Here is a 17,581-nt window from a genome sequence, read left to right as displayed (position 1 = left end):
TAAGAAGAACTAAATAGTGATTTATTTCAACATTAAAGCATAAGACAATTTATAAGTTAAATTTCATGCAGTAGGGAATAAAACTTTTAATAAAAAATATGTTTATATGTATGTCCACATGTTCTATAAACAAAAGACACATACTAGAAAAACATTTTACTTTATAAGATGGAATGTTCCAAAAAACATTCAGTCTATAGAAACTGAGTGTCAGAGTAGATACAAAGACCAGTTATATCTACATAGTGTTAATTGAAGTAATAGTGGCATTATAAAAAGTACGAAAATGAACATGGGAGTTCAGCAAAAATTCTACCCACTGAAACCTCATTAGTACAAAAAATTACATTCAAGATTATTCACAATTAAGAGAATCTTTCATACAGATAATCTTTGCAACAGAAAACTTAAAAAAAAAATATATATGAACAGATATTTCTTATAACAAGCATGCATTTTATATAAGTAACTCCACAAAATTGAAATAGGAATTGATTAAAACAAGAAATTAAGAGATTATTACTGATCAAAGAACACCTGCATTTGAAATGGGTACCTGTTTATGACAATTCTTTTAGAATAACCTTCACAGCAGGGATGTACATATTAACCATTACAGGTACCAAGAGGTCAAAATGATTTATATTACAGTCACCTCTCACCTCAAGTTACAGTGCTTCAAAACAAAGATGAATATAAATATTCACATTATTCAAATATGATTTTTTCTTATATATAAGAAATCCAAATGCAAACCATGTTAATGTATGAAAAAAACATAATATGACACCTTGATCATGTAACTTGTACAATTATTGATGATGTATGAAATAATAGACCGATAAATTTATTTTACATAGTTGCTTTTTGTTTACCAGTCCATACCCACCATTACTAGTTTGTATTTTGTGTTTATCAATGAATAATTGATGATAATGTTCTCTATATTAAAAATGGCTGATTAAGCTATTCTATTAGTCTTGATAATGAACAAGGACTAGTTCATTAAAAATGTTTGGATCAATGAGGTTCCACTGTATTTACTTCACAATTCACTTTATAGCTACCTTGGGAGTGCTCTACACAAATTTTCAAATTGACAGCAGTAAGCTTCATCTGGTTTCACTACTATAGAATATCCTTAAAATACTCCAATATGCAAATTTTATGTAAATGTAAAATGCTGTTTAACATTACACTGTTGAAGTATTATAGAAAAGTGCAGTTAAACAGCAGTTGCAGTGACTGATACATTATAATGTAGCCCTATGGACAAATGTTTTTACCACATACAAAATTAAAATTATTTTTGAATATTAACAAAAAACAAAACTGCATTCACATACAAGCAGTAGTTTAAAAGCCATTCCTATGTTTTTTTGAGATTTTAGGTCAAATGTATCAGGTAAGAAAAGTTTCTTTAATTTTTATCATTGTTTTCTGTGCTTTTAGCAAAGCACTTTTAGAAAAATAGTGGATCATATGTCGAGTTTCTATTCCATGATTGGTCAAAAATGGTCTGTTATGGCACTGTTTAAATAGGATATCTGAAATGCTATTTTCTTACCAATCTTATTTATACACATTTTTGTGACAAATTTCCTTGAACAGTGGCAACAAAGTTAAACCCAATTTTTGGTTAAGGTTCATAGGTATCTTTAGTCTACACTCATGGCCTTGTTCTTTGATTGAATTCCATAATTTTCTCAATTTTAGTTAGAAATTTTAAATTTGTTATTAGCCATTCAAAGGCAGACAAGAGCATAAATCATACAAATGTTATCCTGAGTGGTGATCACAATGTTATACATTCTAATTTGTATTGGAAACCAAATAAATACATACACATTTCTTAACTGGTCACACCAACTGTATTTTGTTTAAAAAATCTTTTGAATATTTTGTATAATTTATTAAAATTGCAATAGATAAACAAATACATGCTATAAATACCCACTATAACACCTAGAACACATTTTCAAAGAATGCAAGGAGAACAAATAACTAGCAGCTTCTCTGGTAAACAATGCTAAAACATAACAGTCTTTATAGACTGCAAATAGAATAAAGTTAATTTTTCTGGTATCTATATTTATTGATAGTATCTAAATACTAACAAAACAGACTACCTAACGTTGTTGAACTCTGCATACTTGTTCTATTTCACGTAAAGATAACGGAGGGGTATATGTGCTACCCATCCCTAATCTTGAAATGATAGGTTTCAAGCAAATAGTCAAAACAACCAACTGACAACTCCTGAGCTACTTTTTACTAACAAATATTTGGACTGACCAACATACTATAATTTTCTTGTAACTGAAAAGCTAAGCATGTTCAGTAATGGATTTTGATCTCATGATTTGCATATTATGAGTTAAGCTCTATTCATCAGGCCATGCCATACTGACAAACTCTGAAAGCCAACGAGCACATTACTAGTGAAATGTAATAAGCCTCACTGTCTAGTATTAATACATACAGGTCTCAATTGTATGTGCTTTAAACATAGCATCTGTGACCAGAAGTACTTTATATGCTACATCCTTTTTTGAAACAATAGCTCAAGAAATGTGCTCTAGCAATCCATTTTGTAATTAACTGCATATGGCCATTCCACATATGATTTTATCTCTTCCTACAAATATTCCTGATAAAGTCACAAACTAATACACTGATGGAAATTAAACAAGCTATTCTTATGCAACAATTTTAACCCAAAACTAACAGATACAAAAGTTGGCATATGTAACTACTGTTTTATACCAACATACTTGTTTTTTGTACATCTACTGTATATGCACACTTTTTATGTTTCCTCATTTTGAAAAAAAAAGCCAATATTAATCTGATAAGACTGGGTACAGACATTTTGATTCTTAGTGCCAGTTTTTTGTGTATCAATAAGTACAAATCTATTATCTGATACAAGTTTTTAACCCTGTGTTAGGTTTTCTGTGACATTCATGGATTATAAATATCTGATATCTCTACAAAGTGCATAATTGGAGGTGTCACATTCCTGTGCTTTTGTGGTAAAAAGGAGGACATGGTTCTTTTTTGTGAAGCACAGCTGAACCCTAAAGGACTAATTTCTTGTAGAATTTTCTTCTTTGTACATTTGTAAACATTAGTAAGTATTTCATACTTTATATCACATATAAGCATGTATATAAAATATTTAGATATATATATTTTTTGTTTTCAGATACAGAATGACCAGTGGCAGTAAACAAAGGGAAAATGCCAAAAAATATGAATATGTTGGAGGAATTACTAAGTGACAAATTTGTTTACAAGTCTTCAGACAGTGAAACTGATGTTGTAAAAGAAAGCCCACATATTTATGACACAGAATACAATGAAGAAAGTAGGAAGATGATGATGACCATTTATCAGTACAACTTCTCAAAAGGAAATGAGCCAGAACTGCAAATGGTTGGTTAGGCAAGAACAGTGTCACCAAATTGACCAAAAAAAAACCCCAAAGGAAGTGTACATACTGATATTTATAATTTATAAGAAAGTGTGCATATTCATGTTCATAATGTATAAGGAAGTGAATACACCCATGTTCATAATGTACATAATGGTTGTCCATAGCCAATTTGGCAAGCCATAGGAAAACATCCTTCATTATATGGTCATAGTTTTTTATGCTTCTGTTCCAGATATCTTAGTTAATAATAAAAATGCCACCTCTGCAGGAAATAGAAAATTATATGACCAAAAAAAGTAAAACAAGACCTATCTCCAAAGAAGAAACAAAGGCACGTTTAGAAATTGTGATGCTGAGTGGTGTCTATAAGACCAATAGGATTAATTTGGATTATTTGTAGTGTAAAAATGGTATTGGTCTGCCTTCTGTTTTTGCTTACGTTGAGGTCTAAGTTGCCCAGCATAAGGTTTGACAATAAAAGAAATAGAGACAGATGAAAGGTATTCGACAAGTTAGCTGCTATAAGAAAGACTTGTGATAAATTTGCTGTTACTTGAAAAGTTAATTATTTCCTTTCAGACAGTGTGAGAGTGGATGAAAAGTTTGCATGTCAGGCAATATATCCCTACTAATCCAGGAAAATATGGGATAAAGATACTTATCAGGGCAGATGCATCATTTTACATATGCAACTTGGAGGTTTAAGCTGGTAAGCATTCTCCTAGATTAAATCAAATTAAGAACTCCTCTGTAGTCCCATGGTTAACTACTCCCATCTCAGGGTCAGATAGGAATGCAACATTTAACAACTGGTTCACAATCTATAAACTTGTTACAGAAATTCTAGACGATCATTGCTTGACATCAGTTGTTGTCCTTAAAGAATCACAGACAAGAAATCCTAAGAGAATTCTTGGATGTCAGTAAGAGATCTGCACACTCCAACTTTTGATTTTAGGAATGATGTAGCACTGGTTTTGTACATCACTAAGAAATGGAAAAATGTTATCTTATTTAGTAGTATGCTTCATCATGATGCAGTTGACCCCATATCAAAGAAAGCTGAAATAATTCATTTTTATAAATAAACCAAAGGCAGGGTTTACATGGCTGACAAACTCGTTGCATTGTACAATTGTTCAAGGAATAATACAATTGGGCCCTTGAGAGTCCCTTTTTCAATTATGCAATATAAGTTGCAACAACTTACATGCTACATACAAACATAACACCACACATCCACTCCCTCAATGTACATTCATGGGCCTGGTACAAGACTAAATGAATATCAGAATAAATACTAAGTGTATGAAATAGTCTGTCAAAGAGAACATATCCAGGTTTACACCAAGAGTAGGACTTTCATCATCTTAACACAATCACAGTGAAACCATCAAAAGTCAGTGCCATTACTATGAAAAATCCAAGGACAGAGAAAGTAAAGTAACATGCAAAGTGTGTAAGTTTGTTTGCAAGAAGCACTCTATAACTCAGATCATATGCAAGTCATGATGAGGTGTATCAGATGAAGATACTTCTGATGAAGTATATTTTTGGGTTATAAATGTTCATGTTAATACAAAAGTATCCAACTAGTTTGTGTTAAATTGTTACACTTAGTTTAGGTGGTAAAAAAAAAGTTGTAATATTCAATGTTCATTCATTGATTAATAAAATAAAAGATTTTGAGTACTAGTTTTTTTGTTTCCAAAATAATAGTTCATTATTATTTAAGTATTTTTAAATTAATATTTTATGATGGGATCCATTTGAGCTTCTGAAGAGTGACTATGGAAAATACCAACAGAGGGCTAACAGCAATATAACACATACACACTTAAATATTCTGATAATGTTAAATCACTTCAGGCTTAGCATTATGAGCTTCAGGATTTGTAAAATTGCTCCCAGAGATGCTGTAAAGTGAAATGCTGAGCAGATGTGGTGTATTTCTTCTGAAACAGTATATTTCATGCTTTTTAGAAAGACCATTTCTTTAATTCTGTTATGCTGAAATAAAACAACTTTTTTGAAAAAAAAATCAACATTATATTATACCTACAGCTCCTTATTACACTTAGATTACATGTCACAAATAACAATCATGAATAGATATTTTTAATACTCAAGTTAATACATTTTGTATTTCTTTTAATATATTTCATTAATGGATTGTTTTCTAATCACAACAAAAATTTCAATTACAAACTTAGAACAATGTTTTATTAATACTCTGTTACTGTTCTTCACACAAATATTCAATCTCTTTCTTCAAGTCATTCCCTTTCTCTCCAACCATCTCACAATAATGCAGTGCTCCCCAACGGTTGTTCACAGATAGCAAGTAATGTGCATAGTCTAGTAGCACTGTATCAATAATGTCTAGTGAATTCAGTAAAGGAATAGCAGAGTTCATTAATTTGATTAAAAAAAACTGTTCCTTTCCATTCAAAGAAATCACACCTTCTGACAACCATTCAACCATCAACTGAACTTAATGAAACAAAACTAATCTATCTTCTATTAGTTTCTTACCAACCATGTGAATTGTGTCTTATACGAACAAAATAAAAATATTTTTTATAAATTGTCTCACCAATCATTCTACTTGCATTTTATGTGAATAAAATAAATTACTTTCATTCTATATTTGTACTCAGAGCAAAACTATCTGCTGCTGTCCCTAATTTGGAGCTACTGACCAGAAAGAAAACAGCCAGTCATCAGTTTGGTTTGTTATGAACATTGTGTGAAAATACACAAGGGCTATCTGCATTAGCTGTCCCTAATTTAGCTGTACAAAATTAGATGTAAAGCAGCTAGTCATCACCACTCACCTCCAACTCTTGGGCTACTCTTTTACTAACAGATAGTGGGATTAACTGTTTCTACAAACAAAATATATTCTATGAACTACACCACAAACTACTAAGTGTACATCATGTACCAACAAATTATTTTAAAAAATCAGGTCAACAGTAATTAAAATTATGTACAAAACAATTTATATTTAAATAAATATGTCACTAAGTATTCAATTCCAAGAACTTGTAACTTAAAGTGAAGAAGAATGTATAAAAATATTTCAACTATTCTCTGTTTGCTTTATCTAATACCAGGGATCATAAGATCAGCTGAAATACAACAGACAGAGTAGTGGTTGAGATGCTAATTCAATTATTAAATGGCATAAACACAAATTATATTGTGTGAACTAGATTAAATTAGTTAAGTGTAATGTTTAAAGTTACATTTCATACTAATAACATGAGTTTTGTTTAAAAATTAGATCAACAATCATTCAGTTATATCTTGTGGGAGCAATGTAAATCCAATTCTATGTATTAATGTCTCCATGTAAAATCATTCAACAACAAAATGTTTTATCAAACTTCCACATTATACATCTCATAAAAAAGACGGATTTTTCTGTTAACTGCCTCACTAACTTAAATTAAATCATTTATTAACTCTCTTGCTATGGGTATCCTTCACTGTGCATAACAAAGTCTTAAATGTCTTACAGTCAAAATTTTACTAAACTGATTTTTGTTTATGTTATATCATTTAGTATAAAGTCTTAGCTAATAATCCACATTTTAATAGTATGTAAGTTTTAATTTCTTAATTCTACAAAACAATATTACAAACAATCATGAAATTAATTTCCCCTAGTGTGGCATACACGATACATTTTTTCTAGATATCTTGTTCTCTCTATTTTATCCATCGTCCCTTCAAAAGGTATGAAATTAAATGCAAATTATATACTATAAAATCGTTATTCCTCAGACAAACCATAATTTTTATCTTTCAATTTTATTTGGTTACAGAGCTATCAAATAGAAAATCAGTTCCCTTCTGTCACATCCTTTTTTTGGGGATTTATTAACAGTTTTCTCTTATGCTTAATTACATATTACCTAAAACCATGAGTAAGTCAATGTTTCCATCTGTAAAATAATGTATTGTATAACATTGTGTTCTAAACAGATAATTGTCAATTTCAGTCAGAGTACAAACATCATTCCCATGAAGAAGTTAATGACTAGCTTGAATGAATTTTTAATAGCTCATCTTGCATAGTTAGAAAGTTAGAAACATTTTGTGAGTTAGGAGAATTTATCTATTTTTGCATGCTGTTACTCTATGTTTACAGTGCATTATTTGATTACATAAAAAAATATTTAGTTCATTATTATCATTAGTGTAAAAAATAGAGGCCTAAGTGCTCTTGACTCTTGATAGTCTGAAAAAAGATTAGTTAAGTACTTTATTTCTTGTTTTTCATGTTTATTCTTTATGTATAATTATAAAAGAGACTAAATTATAAAAATAGGGATATTTTTAAAGTAAGTTAAGATTAGATTAAGTAAACTAAATAATATTAACTTGATAAAAATGTTTCATGAGGCATGCATTCAAGGAGCTCATAGTAGGTCATGGGTAGTGTAATTTGAGAGCATTGTGAGAACTGTACATGCCCTAACGGATTTAAAACTTATAATTGTATAAACAGCAGTTAGATATAGTTCAAAGGGCAATGAAACAACAAAATTTAATTGTAAATAATAGATGTATACTGTTACAAATTTAAAGTTACTTAGGATAAATGAATGTAGTTTTATGTTACAATTTGAAGTCATTCTATAAAGGAAAACAAGTAATTTAGATTGTTTTGTTTTCAGTTTACAAGGTCAATGAAATACAGAGATCCTATTGAGAGATAGGGTAAGGAAAATAATAGATAAAATAATATAGGTCATATGGTTTGTCAATTTGACGGAGGCCATGCTGAGAGAGTTAATAATATAAAAATCCTGTGTCTATATATAAAAAGAGCAATAACAACAAAAAAGATATCATTTTGTTCATTCTTCTTCATAGCACCAAATTCTTGGCATGCTTGGAGGAACAGTGCTGCCCTCTCTGTCATGCGTAAAGTACGAAGCATTTCCAACACTTTCTCAAACTGTCCCATTGACAGAAGAACTAGAAGAGCTTTAGTCTAGAAGTAAATGTTCAAGTTCTTGTTAGGTACATAAGCCACCCAGCAATGTTATGCAGTAATAATTTAATATGAAAGTAAATTTCATAAATTATTTAAAAAGTCAAAATTTAAGTGATTTTCTGTTAATTGGTAAAATTTACCCTTGGGTTCATGATTCAAAACTCAAGATTGGCTATATAATATTTATTCACTAATCAAGGTAAGTTTAATTGTCTGCAATTAGAGGTGAAATATAGATTATTTAAAGTATCAATGTGTTCATGAAGTATTTTCACCAACAAGTCAAAATTAACCACAAGTTACAGTTAAATTCATTCAAGAATCAGAATTAACTATGAAATATAAATACACACATCACTGTCAAACATGAGCTATCTATGAATTATTTTGTTTACTTACGAGTTTGTAAACTTTTGTTTGTAAGTTTACTTACGAGTTTGAGTTATTCACTCATAAATATTGGTTACCTAATACAATATTTACTCACAAGTCAAAGTTTAAGTACAAATCCAGATAAAGTAGTGGTTATTTATCCAATAATTATGATTATTTATAGGCTAATTAGTGGTTATATATGAGTTATTTACCAATCAAAATTAAGTACCAATTATTTTTTCATAAATCAAGATTAACAAGTTGGGTTACTACAGTGCTACAGATTGTATCTCAGAATGGCTGGTATGGGTATTAACACTTTTATTGACAAGCAAAGTAAAATGTTTCGACCTTCCTAGGTCATCTATATGTTAACAAAAAAAACCTGTTTTTGTTAACCCTAGAATGGTCAAAATTTTGTTCTCTGCTTATCAATAAAAGTGTTAATACCAATACCAGCTGTTCTGAGATACATTTTTGTTTCAAATGAGTTTCTTGTCATGAAAATGCACTACATATTCAACCACAAGCATTCACTAACCATAATTATGTATTTCTGTAGATGTTAAAATATAAATGGACATAAAAAAAACAGCACACACTCTTTCTGTGATTTTTTGTGAGATTTATTTTATTTACACAAAGATACACATGCATGTTTTAAATTACCAAGCAATTAAAAATATCATTTCATTAATTTAAAAAAATCAATAAAATTTGTGATTAAAATGTATCTTAAAAAACAACTTATATGCATATTCATGCAAACATTAAATACTTTTCATCATTCTGTATATGTTTAGTAGTAAAACAAAATTAATAAAAACTTACCTTTTGATTCATGTGAGAAGAACAAAGATAATCAGTCCATCGTTTTAGGACTTCCTGGCATTCTGTGTAAGGAAGTATGACCTAAAAAACACACTTCATAATAAATATTTATGCACAAATGTTTTTCTTCGTCCTTTAATGACTACTTGAGACTTGTGTTGTAGTAAAGGTTTTACCTGGTACAAATTACATATCAAGTTAATGAAATATCTCACACACTTGAACATTTTCATTACATGGAACATATTCAACAAAGTTTGAAGAGTTTGTCTTATAAACAGAAAGGGAAAAGCATAAAATTAAAGATACATTTAAACAAGTAGAACTATTAACAAATAAAATGCAAGGTAGTAGTTCACATTTTTATTTCCTTTCATGAAATGGCTATGCCACCTTGATGTATTGACTGGCTGTGCTGTTGATGTGCTTTTCTCCAAACTGATGATGCCACATTAATATAGTGATATTTTGTGTTGTTGTTTTTTTAAACGTTACTTAACTGTTCTCAGCTCTTCTCATGACTTCTTCAAAAGCAACAAACTAATTTTAGTGCAGTAAAAATTTTTAAGTTAGTTAACTAGTTTACTCATTTTCACAATCAAGTTTTAAATCTAAGAAAACAAGATTTGTAGACTGCTTGACAAAATAAAAAGTACCTTGGCTAATCGAACTGATTTCTCCCATTGGCCTGCTGCTTGTAGATATCGACATGCATCACTCCCCTTATCAATCAGGCACAACAGCTCTACTCCTTCTGAAATAGCACCACTAGCAATAAGATTTGTAGCAACCAACTTGATCACAGACTGGGAAGCTCCAGATGATCGAATGGTAGCAATCAAGCAGGCTCTAGCAGGTACATGAAATCATTATATAACTAAATGTGAAGAATAATTGGTAAACATTTAAATACCCCTTTAAAAATAAGTTACGACTTGATTTAATTTATCTAGCTTTACCCTTAACTATCCAGACACATTGATTTGATGGATTTGTCACTTGCTTTGATACATTGTATGAAACAAAATTACTTGATAAAATTGTTTAAAACTTAAAGCAAACTTCTATATGTGATTAGCTTTTTAAATTTGAATGTTTTTTTGTGAAATATGTTTTAAGAAATAGTTAAAAATGTTTACTTTGATTCTAGATTTCAATTACTAATTTCTGTTTTCCTATATTCTTACGAAGCATTTCGTTTTGGTTTATAAAAACAGAATAAACCTGTTTATGATCACCAACACATAACAAAATTAACATTTTTCTTCACTACCCCAATCATTAAAGAGCTTGTTTTTTTAACCGTTAATCAAAACATTTCATTTAAAATATTTACTACATTTTGAAGACACTTTACATTTGTTTTTGTGTACATTTTTACAGTTCTTTGCAGTGATTTTCTTTGCTCATTCATGCTGAACTCATGTAAACATGGTAAAACAAAACCTACTAGAGTCCGGTGTAACACGACCTAAACAAGCCTCTTAATGCTCTACATATTACAACCACATTCCGTGTAATCCATCCCAATGACGTATTTACCACACAGTCTTTTACTGTTCATCTTGCTACTTAGATTGTACTGTCCTTCTTTGCAGCTCATATCATATTTATTAGTGGTGGCTGCAGTCTATGTTGTTGTGTTCTAACTATATCTAATAGATTTCTCTCTGCACACACAGATATACTCTCACATCTCCAAATATTTGTAGTTTCTATAACATTTCATGCTATCTCCTTACTGCCTCTACCATATCTTGAACTATTTACACACTATTTCTAATATCTTCAATTATTTTCATGGTGTTTCACTATTTTTTAAATTATATACACAGCATTTACACTTTACTTTTATTACAATTCAGACTGAATAGTATTCCACAATATTTCAAGCAAGTTATGAAGTACCATTAGTAAACATTAGTCTATCCACATTGCATTTTAATCATATATATATATATAAATATATCAACAATCTAGAAGTTTATAATATATTTCAGGTTATTTCTATCACATCATGAGCTAACTATATATATGCATATTTTTTTATTATAATTTACACTATCTACAAGGTGTGCATCTTTCATTTCTGTAGCTATTTAGTGTTTTTAATACACCTCACACTGTTATTTTTACTGTATATTAGGCTATTATAGCATTTTGATACATTTGAAACTGCATAAGCAGTGGTTCATTATAAATATCTTGACTGTCTATGAAGAATACACCTTTTAAGTCTCAGGCTATTTACAAAAAAGTGTATTTGTCATATTTTACTTTTATTGCCCTATTAAACTTCAGGTTATCTCTACCATGTTCTTCTCACCTATATTAGGCAATCTTCATTGTATTTCAGTAATGCATTTTAGACTCTCATAACAGTGTTTCAAGCATTTATTTACCTTAGCAATCTGTGCAGTATTTAAGTTGCATCTAAGGCTTTACAAACTACACTACAGTCACATCTTTGGCTAACTAAACAATATTTTACAGTCTAGATTATTTACAATATATCTTTTACGTGTCATTTGAGTTGCATCTAAGGCTTTACAAACTACACTACAGTCACATCTTTGGCTAACTAAACAATATTTTACAGCCTAGATTATTTACAATATATCTTTTACGTGTCATTTGAGTTGCATCTAAGGCTTTACAAACTACACTACAGTCACATCTTTGGCTAACTAAACAATATTTTACAGTCTAGATTATTTACAATATATCTTTTACGTGTCATTTGAGTTGCATTTAAGGCTTTACAAACTACACTACAGTCACATCTTTGGCTAACTAAACAATATTTTACAGTCTAGATTATTTACAATATATCTTTTACGTGTCAAGCTCTTTGTACATTATCTAAGATAGCTCAAGTTACATATAAAGTATTTCTAGCATACCTCAGTTTACATACTTAATGATTTACTATGCTTCAGTTTATCTACACAGCTTTTTATCATACCTCAGACTATCCACATAATAGTGCTCCTGTCCTGTTTCAGCCTCTAGAAGTAACTGAACAGCTCGATCAGTCTGTCCAAGAAGTAAGAACTGTTCTGCACATTTCCTGCTCTGGCTGTGAGTTGTTCTTTTTGAATCATGGAGAAGCAGCCTCTCAAGTTGAAGTTTCTTTACAAAAAAACAGCATAGTATAGCAATGCCACTGAGAAATATCAAGTCAGTAAAAGGAAAAGTTTGTTTGTTTGTTTGTAATTGAGCCCAAAGCTACTCAATGGATTATCTTGTATTCTGCCCATCACTGGTATTGAAATCTACTTTCTAGAGTTATAAAGTCTACAGATTTATCTCTCTGCCACTAGGAAATATTATAAATAATAAGTACAATATCAGATGTGGCAGCAATAGTGAATTCAGGTGGATCAAAACTGATAACAAAAAAAATGTATATATATAAAGGGGATGTTAATAAATTTTATTATAAATACATAATAGAAAGATCATATCATCAATACATAATAGAAATATTATATCATCAATAAATTAGTGCCAAAAAAAGCATGAGCCTTAAATGACAAGACATTATACCAATGATTCCAAGCATGTCTGATCAATCAACCATGATTATGAAGTGGCAGAAAGAGGCAGCTAATTCTCTCAAAATATATTACAAAAACAGCATTATTAAATTATAAAAAGTCAGTTTTAAAATTTTTCAAACAATTACTTACTAAAATTTTACTTAAAGGTTCAAGAAACTATTAAAAACTAGGGTGATTGAGATAAAGAGTTTGACATCCAAGTGGACTTCATCTTAGCTGGTTAACAAAAGTATACATATTGAAGATTCAATGAAGACAGTAAAAACAATTTAAATGCTGCACAATTTTTAAATCCTATACAATATTTAGTTGTGAACTGGCTTCATCCTGAATACAAAAAAATGGATATTCCACAGCTGATACTTTACACTTACCTCAAGTTTATTATTGCCATTCTGACCACATACATTAAAACAGATGAAGTACAGAAAATATTGAACATTGTTGTAACTAGTTGATCATTTTTCTAAGAACCAACATTATCACAAGTTGTCTATAAATGTTTCTTCTTTTATTTACAAGATTATTTATTTTACTTACAAATGTGAGAGAGTTCTTATTATAAGAATATAAAACAATATATATGCATGGAAATATCTTGAAAATTCTAGATCTCACATTTAACATACATCAATTAAAAACCATCCATAAGGGGAAAAAAAAGGAACACATCTACACTAACAACATATACTGAAAAAAATTCAAAAGTATTTACATGACAAAATGAGTACAAATATCTTTCAAACCTATCACAAAAACAAAATGTCAACTTGTAACTTCAACCAGATAAAATTATCTTTTCATTATGCACTTGAAATATTTGCTTTAAGATGAGGTTTTGTAGCTTCTGGCAAATACGACAATTAAAAAAAAAATATATATATATATAGAAAAACAAACAAAGCATACCTGATATACGTGGTTATCACATATGGTGTCAAAACAAGTGTCCAGGTATTCTTTATTGAAGGGAGATGAAATATTTTGATTATCTACACAGCTTTGTTTTTGTCTGGGTTTAAATGTATCTCCACTAAGTTCCTGTAAGTCGTTCTCTTCTTGTTTATCTAAAGTCTAATAATGTGCAACACTAAATATTCAAATTTATGATTTAATACAATTTTAAAACTAAATTTACTCTCATTTATGTTCTAGTAAGACTATGTCTAAAACCCTTATAATGCACAACACACATGACAGATTGTTTTATACTATTTACACTTTCATTAAAGTTTTGGTAAACTTCTATTCAGTTGTTTAGATAAAGATTACCAATACATAACATTAATATATTAAAAATATTTAACTTTTTATTAAAGAGTATCTCTTTCAACGTAAACAAATACACATAACTTCATATTTAATTTTTCTATCAATTTGTAAGCAATGAAATTTCAGAAGTTATATTGTGAAACACTTTTTGGAAAAAAAAATTAAAGAATACTTTCTCTAATCTTAACATTTCTGTTATAATAAACAATGTGGTTTATCTTTAGTATCATTATATCTTTTATTATTAATTTGAGCACTTTAAATTTTTTCTTTGTGAATTAGACTGAATAAATGTTACAAATTCATAATATATCCAGTCTACAATATTTTTGAGTAAAAAAGTGTTGAAATCATTATTTTTACTTAAGTTTTGAAATCTGATATGTAAATTTGCACTTGTTACTTAAAATGTGCTCATCATTCTTCAGTTATTTCAAATTACACTCACATTTATACATCCTACTAATTCACATTTTTTAGCTACACCCACATCATAGGTTTAATTTTCTTAAACTGCACAGAAATTTCTACTCTGTTCTTTCAAAACTACATTAGTGCAGTTTAACACCAGGTATCAGCTTCATCTTGATACATACTAATAACTTCCTCTTGATAAATCTAGGTTTCTAAGTAAAGCATATCAGCCAACCTTCACTTCCAAAGTTAATTCTTCTTGCTTCAAATAATGTACAGCTACCTTCCAGAATTGATATGCTTCTTTGTCTCCAATTAACCTGATAGATAACCAGAAAATATTTACAAAATGTGCATATTAGTTAGACCTTTCAGAAATAACAAGGTTCATGATATACTCACCAGTTGTTATTCATGCATGACTGCTCTCATTATAGTAGCAAAAAAGTCAACTATTTAATCATATTATTTGCATCATAACTCTCAGATAAAATGTAAAATATTAACAACATTCCCAAACTAACTTTTAAATAAAATATAAAAACAATTCACATTACAAACATAATCCCTTAGTATCATCAAGTTACTGGTTTCCTCAATTAGGAAAACTTTATTTCCAAAAAAATTTAATTAGTAATGATAAAAAGGATAGTATTTCTACAAAAATATTTATGCCTTGTTTTGTTGTCAAGCCCATCCTAAAATGAAATTATAACAAGTTTCATTAAATTAGTAACTACTGTACTTCATATTTTACTATTTTATATTTGAAATACCACACCTAGCAACTAGTAAACAACGTTCAGCTATTCCAAATGGACAGTGCTTTAAGTATTCCTGGATTTCCAAATCAATTGTTTCTATCTGTTTCTGAAGAATGCTAACTTCATCTGAACTAAACCCATCCTCTTCTTTGATGCTAAGTGTGTAACTTTGTTGCCATGGTTGATGTTGGAGAATACTCTTGAAGTGAAAGGCAGATTTTACTGACAGCATATGAAGGCTGAGGGGAATTTCTGAAAAATTTGTAACATTACAGAACTGAACCTTCTAGAATTTTAAAAAAAGGAAACAAATTAATAGTATCTTTAGGAAATGAACTTATATTGTATTTCTACAGATGAACACTGATGAAAGATACATGGTTAATACAACAATCAATTTTAAACATACTAAACAAGTACATTTTGTATTTACTAAATATGATTGTTTTTTCTAGATCCAAATTTTGATAAAATATACAAATTCTTTTTTATGTAAAACACAAAAAATAGCCATCTTTTCTAATTTGTAAAAATACAGCTGCTGAGCTGAAAACCATAGAATGTTGAGTGCCTCCAGAAATAGAAATATTCAAAAAGCCACATATTATTTCTGTAAAACTTTTGTTCGCTCAGCAATTAAAGTTTTTAAAACCCTAAATCTTTGGCAAACTTTCACTTACTGCAACATAATCCAGCAAAACCTGTAAATACTGTTATTTTTAAATAACAACTGATCAAAAAGTTGAAATCAACAAAAATACAAGGTACTTGGCTCCAGATAACTATACAGAGAGACAGAAATAACTAATCACTGCCATCTCTCTCAAGGGAAACAGTAATAATTAACAGAGTTTAAAAATGATACATTCAAGTTCTTTTTATGATTTTTAAACAGAAGAAACCTGTTGGATGATAGTCTTGAAGAGGAGAAGAGCAAACTTTCAGGTTAATATCAGTGATCTTAAAACATCCATCTGCTGTTGCTAATACAGGTCTATCAGACCCAGCCCAATCTATATCTTGAACCTTTGGCCTGTCCTTTGCACATTTTTTCTGACTAATTAGTTGAGCCTGAAAACATAAGAAGAAAATGTTTTACATTTTTCTTTTTTGTTATTTATTTCATGTAAAAACTTTTAGTTTAGCAATAATAAAATTCAACAGATAAATTTGTAATAGTAATATTTTTCTACATATCTACAAATAAAATCCTGAAGGACCAGTAATATGGTTAGGGTTAAAATAAGTAACATATATTAGTTTCTAGTGAAAATTATATTGAGGGCAATACATATTCACGTTACAGATTTAGGGAGAATAATAAATGTACACAAATTGTTGAATAATTGACTGAAATAGTAAACAGTTAGAATTTATAAAACTATTCTGTTTATCTGGAGTTCTCTTTTAAAATAACTTTCACATAAGTAGATTAACATAACAGCTTGAATCAGTGGGAAAAGTTATATGACAACAGCTTATATTCATATTTGTTAATTCAGTATTACGACTTTCCACCTAACAGTATAGAAAATCTTTGTTTAAATTATTGGGTAACAATAACAATAAAAGAAATTCCAAGTTTTCAATATTTAATCTTAATCAGAATAACACTACTTAAAAAACAAAAACTGAACGACATTTAAAGAGATTTGAAGATAACATAGCTTTACGTACTTAAGAAATATTAAAAGTTTACAATATGTAAAAACCAAAAGTTACCATCTGAAATGTTACCAGATTTCAAACACAATATTTATGTTCAAACAATTTACCTATCTCTTTCTCTTCAAAATTAAAGTTATATTGCTTAAAAATTCTGATAATACCAATGGAATATTACACAGGATAAAAACAAAGAAACAAAGTTGTGCTTAGCTTTATATTTCTATAAATACTAATAAGTCCACTG

The 17,581-nt window shown here is 29.3% G+C and overlaps 1 protein-coding gene across 2 annotated transcripts in view; it reads right to left on the bottom strand.

Annotated features, from left to right (window-relative positions):
- LOC143254102 (WD repeat-containing protein 11-like) overlaps positions 1 to 17,581 on the bottom strand; it is an 89,119-nt gene continuing 71,538 nt past the window's right edge. For both annotated transcript variants that reach the window (XM_076508880.1, XM_076508890.1), the window contains exons 18-26: positions 16,572 to 16,740; positions 15,687 to 15,921; positions 15,141 to 15,225; positions 14,129 to 14,293; positions 12,622 to 12,788; positions 10,313 to 10,505; positions 9,657 to 9,737; positions 8,303 to 8,447; positions 1 to 5,824 (exon numbers count right to left, since the gene is read on the bottom strand). In XM_076508880.1, the coding sequence (XP_076364995.1) occupies positions 5,676 to 5,824; positions 8,303 to 8,447; positions 9,657 to 9,737; positions 10,313 to 10,505; positions 12,622 to 12,788; positions 14,129 to 14,293; positions 15,141 to 15,225; positions 15,687 to 15,921; positions 16,572 to 16,740 (1,389 nt within the window). In that variant the 3' untranslated portion in view covers positions 1 to 5,675. The remainder of the gene's footprint in view (positions 5,825 to 8,302; positions 8,448 to 9,656; positions 9,738 to 10,312; positions 10,506 to 12,621; positions 12,789 to 14,128; positions 14,294 to 15,140; positions 15,226 to 15,686; positions 15,922 to 16,571; positions 16,741 to 17,581) is intronic.

The sequence above is a fragment of the Tachypleus tridentatus genome, chromosome 1 (assembly GCF_004210375.1).
Source record: "Tachypleus tridentatus isolate NWPU-2018 chromosome 1, ASM421037v1, whole genome shotgun sequence".
NCBI lineage: Eukaryota > Metazoa > Arthropoda > Merostomata > Xiphosura > Limulidae > Tachypleus > Tachypleus tridentatus.
Note: the sequence above shows the minus strand (reverse complement) of the source record. Positions and strands in the feature narration are given on the sequence as shown.